Below are 10,335 nucleotides of genomic sequence, written 5' to 3' on the forward strand. Positions count from 1 at the left end.
TCAAGAACTGAACTGAAGTCAAAACACAGTGTTTAGTAGAAGACAGACACCAAGGGTGTTGGCTCAATGTTTAGAGTTTAAGGATAGCAAATAAGAGCTCGTCATTAAATGCCAAGCTCATTAGAGTGCTTCCCTTGGAACAGCTTTGCATTTAAAATCATGAACTACGACTCACCATTGCAGTCTTACAACCAACGTTAGTACAAAGCCTATGTTTATGTATGAAAGCTTGCAGGTGATGAAAGGGGATAAATCTTAGTCAACAGGCAACATAGAATGTATTTGCAAAAAGCATGGCACGTACAGTATGAGCATTTTCGGCCTAGAAATTTTCTGATGATGAACTTGAGCGAAGATGTTTCGAAATTTTTTAAATAATCATGTGAAGTTTTAAAGAAAAAGTTTTTGGTCATATTTACTTCCTTTCTAATACTTTTCTTTGAAACTGTGACGATAAAATATCAATGTAAATTCCTCAAAGGGGAAATTTCTTCAAATAAAGGGAGAAAGCATTCAAAATTTTAGTAAAAAGTCTCTTGCAAATTTGATTTCAAATCGATTTGTTTTCGAATGCAAATCTGTCACAGTTCATGTAAAAATTTTTGGTGAAGTAATCCATAAAATATATTTCAGCGTTCATTAGAAGACGTTCTCTAATTCCAAGAGGTGGCCTCGGGCTACATTTAGGCAATTTACTTCGTCATCTTCAAATTTGTAGGAATTAAGCAACACTTTGACAAGACGTTAGCAAATTTTTACGAGCGAGTTCGAACGAATTGAAAACGACATTTTGAACATAGTCAATTGACTATGTTATGATAGACTATGTAGTTGTGGCATTTTTTCCAGACGAGAGTAGTGTAGGGAAATAATATTGAATGAAAAGAGGACCTTACTTGTGATGGTCAATATTCAGATTCGCTTGTATATTTTTCAGTTCTTGTTACTTTTAATAACAAAAGAGATTTGAGAAAAAAATCTTGGTGTTACAGATTTCTAGTCAACTCATATCTCAAGAAAATCAGGTCTTCTGGATGGCCTGTTGTCACTGAAAAGTAAAGTAAATAAAGGCTTTGACAAAGTGTCATTTAAAAACAACAGTTCAGCGAGGGATACCATTTTTCCGGGTTATTTTCGCAGCACAATTATACATTTAATCATGTTACAAAATAATTACTTCTACTGCAATGGCTGCAGAATTGGCTTGTGGCCCACACAAAAGAATTTTCATGTATGAGTGGAACAAACTTTTTGATATGGTGCAAGGTTGCTTCCGATCTTCTCGATAATCTGTCAAATCAGTATTTTGACAAGCAAGTCATCTTGGGCAAACAATAAATTATAAGCAAGTTGGGTGGACGATACTGATTCAATCTTTGAAAAGGAAAGTGCCACAAGAAACTCAAAGTGGGGGGGGGGGGGAGGGGCTCGAGTTGACAGCATTGTTAGACTAAAAACCAACTTTTGAGAATGAGAATCACATTTAAATGCTTCACGATAATTCATGCCTATGATTTTATGGGGCACTCGTTATGCGGTACATTATAAGGACCGACAAGATGTTGTCGGAGGCCGTAGGTATATCTGAAAGAAAAGGCTTCCCTGCGAGCGGAAAGTGTTTTGCAACCACGCCCTTTAGATTAGCTTAAAATACATTTCAGAACATTTCTTGTAGTCATTTTTTTGCAACCGTTGAAAATGTTTTACCATTTTTAAGGCATGCTTTTATTGCGATTGATTAATTCCAGCCTTTAAAATGCAATTCATTACTTTATGAGGCACTATAGACCTATTCCTTGAGACATTAAGCAATAAAAGGATTTATTGCACTATTCTTTTCTTCTATCTTTTTTGTTTTTCTTGTTTTTAATAAAAACACGTTTGTGCAAAAAAGTGGGGGAGGGGGACTGAAGCCCCCCAGTCCCTTCCTCTGGCGTCGCCCATGAAGTGGTTTCAGTAACTTTACCTGCAGACCCACTCCCACAAAGTAAACTGCTATGATAATGAATGAACTGTTGAGCAAGGATACACACTGTCATCAGTAGAAAAAGAGCAATGCTTCAAAAACAACAATATTATAAGCAATTTATCGTCTGAAACAACTGAAATCAATAATTTACAGTATTGAAATAGAAATAATCAATTCACTACTTTGAAAATAAATATAAATTGGAACCAATTTACAGCTCTATTTTGAAAAGAAACAAATCTTAAGCAACCAGGAAAGAACACAAACTTGCTTGACAATGCTGGCAAAAATTACAAGTTGAAGGAAAAAAGAAAATGTTGATAAGATGGTAATTTTTGAAAAGGCTGTGACAACAGAATTTTACTAAGAGATTTTTTCTTGATTGTAGGGCAGTTGACATTTTTCGCAGAAGATAAATTTATAGACAACAAAGGTATTCTTAGTGTTTGGAGACATTATTAGGGAAGTACATTTCTTAATGTTACTAGTAATTTTTCAACAGTATTGTATTGATTTAATAAAAAAACATATATATAAAATATAAAGGTGTGAAAACATATAGTTATAATATTGCTGAACTTGTTGCTATTTACAAAAGGTGCATTGTTTTGTGAAACTGGCTCTGAGTGAAGTATTTATAAGATGCAACTGTGTAATTTACAGGTTAAAGTGATGTTTGGTGTACAAGTTGATAAGGTGCATAATGTTGTTTACAGGCTTAAGACAAATTTTAAATTAAATATTTATGCAATTAAAACATCATATACATATGCTCTAATATCATAATTTCATTTCGTGGTTTGCATAGATCTTTTAACAGAACAGAGCAAGGACATTTTGATGTTTCAGGGAAAGTTATATTATGTGCACAAATTGGGTCAAGGTTTTCAAACTCAAAGTGTATATCATAATAGGCTCTGTCCTAATCTTAAAAACACATCTCACAAAACTCCTTGTATTCTGTCAGCTATTTCATATTTCTGAATAAAGACAGATTTCTTAATTCAGTTTAATCAATGGATTACTACACTGTTGATAGAGGGATAGGATTTTGCTTCAATGTCACAGAAAAGGGACCAAACAATTTTCTAGTACAAATTGTAAAAATACAAATATAAACTCTCTACATAGACTTCTTAGAACTTATATGTCCTCTTCAAAAGCATTGCTTTGAAGATTGCATTTAGCTAGCTTTCTTTAATTTCTCCATCTCCCTACTAGGTACTTTGGACAAAAAACTCTCATATTTAAAAGAAGCATCCTTACAGTTTTTATGGTTTTTTTTAAATGATTAAACTGAAGATGATCAGGAAAATCAAGTTCTTGATGATTCACTGTTGATGGGATTGAAAATGATGATGATATTTGTAGTATATAAACATAAACTGTTTACTAGTAATTTGGGATACCTGTGTTCTGTTAATTTAGCATACAAAAGTTTAGGTTCAAGGAGTGATTGCAGTGGGAAGGTCATGTTACGTTATGTTACAAAAACACAGAATATTTTCTCAAGTTGACCTAACAAATTATGAAATATTACAGCATTAATATCATGGAATTAATTATACAATTTGCTATTTATACATACTGGTTGGTATATAGAACATTAATTTTTCAGTTTGGTTGAAATTTTGTCAATAAAGCACTTTAACTCATTTCAAAAGTTTGATAAACTGGATAAAGTAAGAAAATGACATTACTCATTCCTTTGTTGGTTTTTTATATTTTGAGGCATTGTAGCATCCATTGGGTTTCTTTTCTAGCCACCAATCATTCCTATAATGATATTTCTGCAGCTCAATACCACCTCTAGGTGCAAACATCTTAATTCCACAGAAATTCAATGTTGGTAAAGGCTTTTCTATCAGATGAGCAGGGAATATGTGATGCTTTCTATAATTGACAAAGAAAGCATATGACTCCATCCCAACCCTGTTCATTGTCCCTGAATAGTTCTTAAATATCATCAAATCACCACGTGATCTTCCTCTAGTGATTCTGTATGCTCCAAACCATGGACGATAAAATATTTTAATACCTTTAGCTTTGAAATCACTCAAAAGTTTATCTTCATCTATGTTATCCAGTTCCTCTGCTCTTAGAAATAGGTCTACATCAGTGTCCCAAGGCAGTGGATCTTTGTATCGCAATGCACCAAATAAGCTACAGATACAAAAATTAATCGTTGTACAATTTTGACTGAAATTTTTAAATTAATAAAAAATGCGAACCAAACTTAACACCTGTTATGACAATCAACATATTATCTACAAATTCTAAACATTCTTCATACAAAATATACATACAAGAGGTTTATTTATAGGTATTTGGGAAAGGTTTATTTAAAAATGACAGATTATAAAGCAACTTTTCTCGCGGCTTGTCCCACACAATCTCCAAAAATTCTAGGATACATTTTGAAACTAAAGGGAAATCAGGAGGGCTGTTTTTATATTGTAGCAAGTTGATTTGCAACAACAGAAAACCATGGCAAAAATCTTTATGATTTCAATTTATCCAGGGGTGCATCATTCAAGCATGTTTTATTGGCATCTTTCAGAAACTGAAAGTGTTTAGGGAATCTCCTTTTATCTGTGATGAACAGAACTTTTTGCAGGAATACTTTGTGCTCACGCTTTGGTGCTTAGGCTTAAAGTGAATTATAAAAATGGGGACCTCAAAGCGTTTCCTGTTGGGAAAAATATAGTTTTGAATTTGATCATTTTTCAATATTGCCATTGAGTCTGTCCTTTTATCAGTTATCACCACAACATATGAGCACATACCTAAATGAAAGTAAATTGACAATGTTTTAGATCAGGTCATTGACTTTAACACAACTATGTGTTTATCAAATGGCGTTATAAATAGGAGACTTTTGTTTCCTTACATAGCACATATCAACAAGCTATTGCATTGACCTCTTAAAACTTGCAATGGTAAAGGAATGTTTTCACAAGAAAGGAACAACATATAGGGTGATTAACGCTTCAAAACATTAAAATGAGAAAAGTTACACCATGCTGTCAAATACAAAACAATTTCTTTTCAAGTCACAATATATGAACTAGGCATTCCAAAAAAAGCCACATTTAACCTGTGAAACAAGGCAAAGGCAGAAACAGTGAAACTCAGTAATTTTCTTTCTTGGGGAAAAGAGAATGTAATTTATTCAAAACTGTTGGAAAAAGCCGGACAACTATGGTGAATTATATTTTGTGTAAAGTTTGTGCGAAAACTATGATTCCATCATCAAAAGTCCATTCTATAAAGAGGAAGTAAAAACAGCAGTGAAACCTTTTGTTGATGGGGCAAACAATGTTACCAAATATAAAATTTAGAAACAACTGAAAAGCAATATAATGAAATTGAACTGTCAGTTGAGCAGGATTGACCGATATATAAAAGAATTGCCGTGTCCTGCATTAATGCATCTGCAAAGGATTCATACAGAATGCTGTTGAGAACTGTATATGAGCTTGCTTTAACACCAAGCATGCCGCTAAAGCATTTTGAAGTGTTGGTAAAATGTCAAAAAACAAAATTGAGTTAAACTTATACAAGGAAAACAAGATGGGCAAGATGGCTCACTTTGGAGGCACAGATGCACAATCAGGTAAAAAAGCCAACGGTTTCTTGATAAAGATGGAACTTGGCGTTTCAAAATATGGTACATGTTTGGTCAGTGCAACAGCAGATAAGGCAAGTGTGAATATGGGAAAATATTGAGGTTCTCTCACACAACTCAAACTTGAATGACCTTGGCTCCTAACCATTCACTGTGTGAATCATAGAATCAAACTTGCTGCAAAGGCTACCATGAACAGCCCATGCATCAAAGACGTTGAAACTTTTTTCACAAGCACCTTCAATATTTTAAAACAGTCAGGTGCCCTAAAAGCAGAAGTCACAGCTGCTGCTGAAGCCATTGGCACTATTTATTAAGCTTTGCCTAAAATAACTGGAACATGCTTTGTTTCCCACAGATATCGTGGGTTCTCTTGTAGTGACCCTGCCTAGGCCTATTTTCCATCCTATGCCATACACTTTTTTCTGCCTATTCATCACATTCCACTTAACACGTAAGACATTTCCCAAAAGGCAATTACGACATCATCATCATTAATCACCATGAAGATCACCAGCATCAAAACACTGCTATTCCCCCATGGCATTTCCTCTCCATTGATCATCTGTTGTCACCTTGCCTCTCCCAACCTATGCATTGTTTTCCTGGCGTCATTCGATTATATCTAGAACAATCAGTTTAATATACGTGTGTAGATAGATTCATTTAATTTAGTTACGATAACCCCAGTTCAAGTCAACACGCGTCTTACTGAAGCTCCTCTGACTCCGTGTTCTCTGCACGTTAAATAAGAGACTACACCGAAGTTCTACTCGTCAACGGAGGCTTGTCAAAGAAACACAACTATTAGGTAACGCCGCTCAACAAAAACTCGCGTTCCTAAACTCTCACAGGTTGCAAACGCTTCCAGCTTTGAAGATAGCATTTGAGAACTATGTGACTGAGCAGAAATGTGGGAGCATAAAGGACAAACTAAAATGTTTGCTTAAGAGGATGAAAGATGCAGACATTTTGTGGGATTGCAACAGCTTTGGATATTCTCGAAGTAATGCAACCATTGTCCTTTATTTTTGAAAGTGTAGGGCTTCTGGCTTTTAATATGAAGCCTACAGTAGACATTTCTATTGGCCAGCTCCAAGATATTTTTGAATGCCACAGAGAAGTACTGCTTGATAACCATCTGAGGTCGTTTACGTCTGAAGACAATGACGTAGGAAAGATTGTGCTGGTTTGAGAATATTGCAGAGCAGGACACGAGCAACAAGTCCACAAAACAGGGAATACATCAAATTAAGGATGGATGATATTAGCCAACTTTGTCCAGACACTGCTCAAACATCATTGAACAAAATATCATCAATATCTGCTGATTTAACTGATATCTTGAGAAAGCGATTGGAAGATTTTGAATCACGAATTTTTATGGCAATGTAATGCTGCTGTAAAATTTTTCATAAAAGCAGCTGTAAAAAAACCCTTTAACTCCAGAGAAGACATGGCAAAATATTGTCACACATCGCAAGAGTGAATACCCTAATGCCTGCCTGCTAGTTTCTTTGCTGATTTGTCTTTCTGGCTCCAACTCCACACTGGAGCTACCTTCTCTGTGTTAACATTGGTGCTAAGTCGCAGAAGGCTTTCTCTCCACCGTGAAACCATGGAGGACTTGATGCTTATTAAATGCAATAATAAAAATTGGGGATGCCAAGAAAGAGAAGATATTTTGAAAGAGCCCTTGAAATTTACATGTCATAAAGGAGAATAGAATTGACAGAAGGACAGCCTGAAGTGAAGAGAAGAAGAGTTGAAGCACTATTTGAAGAAGTTTATGAATCTGAATGAGAGCTCAGTGACTCAATCAGTCGTATAAATGAAGTTGACAATCATGAAATGGACATAGAATGACTTTGTATTACAAATACTTGAATAATATTTTCTTGAACTTGGTTGCAAATCAAATTTATCTTCTGTTAGCCTTTGATAACATTGTATTGCTATTAAACTTTTGTAATGACAATGACTCTCATTGGATCCAGCGTGTTTTTATTCCTAACAAGTGGTGTTCCTTATTTGTCTTGTTTTAAGGAGTGGTAATACAAAATTTAAAGGTAGAAATACACATAAAAATGTCCTCTTAAGGTGATAAGTGTTTAAAGAATTGTTAAGGTAATGTATTTTTGCCTTTGTAAACACTCAATTATAGAAAAATAAACAACAGTTCTGCAAGGGCTAAATAGTCCACACAGCCAAACTGGCAAGGGCTTTTTATAGTCTTTTTTCCCAGAGAGGCCTGCTTCAATGTCCTGGGAGCTTAGAATTTGTAGGCAAGGGAGGATTTAAATGAAGAGGGTTATGCAGGCTTTGTGTTTAAACATTCTTACAAAAATATTCTAAATGTGTTCCACCACAGTTCCCTGTCCTCAAAATTGTTCTTAGATAATTCCCTGGCTTTGTTCTATAGAGATACCCAAAGATTATTACCTAGTAAAACACATGAACTTGGGGTAATTTTGGGGCAGAGGAAAGTTGGAGCACACTGAAGTAATTTGGACCCTACAAAATATCTCTTATATTGGGTGACTTATATGAATATTTTACGATCACACTTATTGAGATTTGACAAAATATGAATTGTATTCATTGAAAATGCTATAACATAACAGGTCATTCGACACTTCAACTTATTGCTGTCCCATACAACTCTCCTATGACAATTCATATCGAAATATATAATCAAAAAATCGATAAAGAAACTTCTTTGTATATATTTGATCATCCACATGCACATTTTTGTCTAAATATAGCCTCATTGCTCCCTCATTGATTGTTAGTTCACCCCAACATACAGCTTAGATTAGAGTTCCCCTGATATATGGACATGGCTTGCCACTTAGGAAAAGAGACAATGAACACTGCAATTTATGTAAAAATATACTCACCTCCCATAGATAGGGAAATGCGTCAGATTGTTAGAGTCTAAAATAATATGCGTATCTCTGGTAAGTTGAATCAAGTCCCTCATCTCCTCAATAGGTGTCTGACACCGAGAATTTTTCTCAGCGCTATGCAGGTACCAAGACCAACTCTGTTCATTCAAAAAGTAATAAATATAACACACAGCAAATGTAGAAATAAGTACAACCATGCACTTCAGCTTTCTAACATACATCTTTCTGCCGTTTAGCCGCGCCGACACTCATAAACAACAACGACTAACTAAGCAAGAAGCTTCGTAGACGTAGGGGCCTAGGCACCCGACTGAGCACTTGGCTTTGTACAGTTTGGAAAAAGTATCCTCTCTCTTGCTTCAGGTAGACTTGGCTCAGTTGTGAAATGCAGCTTTCCTCCGAAAAGACATTAATGAATAAAGGCATTGGGGTCGAAGTCTTTAGAGGAACAAACGACCTTTTACCCCGGTCGTTAACAGTATAAACTTGTGAGAAATGCATCAAAGGTACCTCATGTAATTAGCCTTTCCAGGTTTGAAAAGTGCGGTCTCTTTTTTTAGGATACGCGGGCGTCTTTTGTCTCGATAGATCTCGATGGATCTCCGCGCAATCGGCGGTCAGAAAAAACTTTTTTCATGAAAATATTGGATTTATGCTTACTACTATAGGTTTCATGCTAATACTGAATAATTTCCCCCCCCCCCTCCCGTCTAGGCTTAGGCTTATTGATTTTTGAAAAAATTAAAATGTTTTGTGATTTGATTTTGAATTTAAAAAATTCCTTCTAAGCAAATGTACTCGCATAACCTTATTACAGGGACTAAAATAAGTGTGGATCTGACTCATTTCGTGGAGTTGTAAATCAAATCTGTGGATCTAAAAAGGAAGAAATTATGGATTTGTTAAAAGGGGCATTTTATCAAAAGTTCTGCATTAAATTTCAATGAGTATAGACAATTTGTCGATTCTCAGAGAAACATTGATTATTGATTTTTAGAAAAGATTTGGGAGGGGAGGATTCATGCGTTGGGTGTCCTGTGGTTCAGATTTTCGTTCCATCTCAGATTTGAAATCTGCATAGTTAATCTAGTGGAAGAACGCAAGAAAAGTTGAGGTCAAGTCCTTGGCAGATTTTTAAAGCATTTTTCAACATTTTTAGATGACGTCATCATAACTAGTAACTTCCAGTGATAATTTTTTTGGCCTAGGTATCTTGATTTGAGATCTCAATAGTTGATTCAGTTGGAATGTAAAATGAAATTTGACGTTAGGCAGTCTGAAAGCTTTTTCTAAAAAATCTTCTCTCTATCAATGCAAAAACTAAGAAACAGAAGAAAAGAAAAATCCATCACTGTGATTTTCAGGTCGGCATAAGAACCAAAGGAGAATTTTTGACCGAAAATGTCACTGGCATTTAAGAGCAATAAAAAATTAGCGAGTCTTACTGTCTTCAGCTGGAAAATTCCTCCCTAACAAGTTTAGACAAGTGGTTTTAACAGCACTGTTTGAAATTCTAAAGTTTAGCTGATGATAGTCCTTCTTGGTGTCAAACTGTTTGAAAAAACAAGAAGACAGACAGTCACAACTTGTATATCAGTGACAGAAGATATTTTTTGGCATATGTCCGAAGATTTGATTGTTAAGGATAAAAGTAGATGGATAAAGCAGTATAGCTCCAGATGCATTGCAATAAATATGCCTGGCCTCGCAAGGTTCGATTTCCATTCTGCTGTAAAGGCTCTTGAAGCCTGGAAAGCAATATTGATTTTGGGGGAGCTTTTGAAGAACTAGGAAAGAAAAGACAACTTTGAAAGTGATGTGAGAAAACT

The 10,335-nt window shown here is 35.2% G+C and overlaps 1 protein-coding gene and 1 pseudogene across 1 annotated transcript; one reads left to right on the forward strand and one right to left on the reverse strand.

Annotated features, from left to right (window-relative positions):
* Positions 1–1,418: 1,418 nt before the first annotated feature.
* On the reverse strand, positions 1,419–9,029 carry LOC135681505 (uncharacterized). The gene is made up of 2 exons (XM_065196014.2): positions 8,498–9,029; positions 1,419–4,132 (listed from the first exon to the last, which is right to left on the reverse strand). Exons 1-2 carry the CDS (start codon positions 8,725–8,727, stop codon positions 3,670–3,672), a joined length of 693 nt encoding a protein of 230 aa, XP_065052086.2. The 5' UTR covers positions 8,728–9,029; the 3' UTR covers positions 1,419–3,669.
* Positions 5,106–6,346, forward strand: LOC148958700 (uncharacterized; annotated as a pseudogene).
* Positions 9,030–10,335: the final 1,306 nt, after the last annotated feature.

The sequence above is a fragment of the Rhopilema esculentum genome, chromosome 12 (assembly GCF_057945365.1).
Source record: "Rhopilema esculentum isolate cy_ngs chromosome 12, ASM5794536v1, whole genome shotgun sequence".
NCBI classification, from domain to species: Eukaryota; Metazoa; Cnidaria; class Scyphozoa; order Rhizostomeae; family Rhizostomatidae; genus Rhopilema; species Rhopilema esculentum.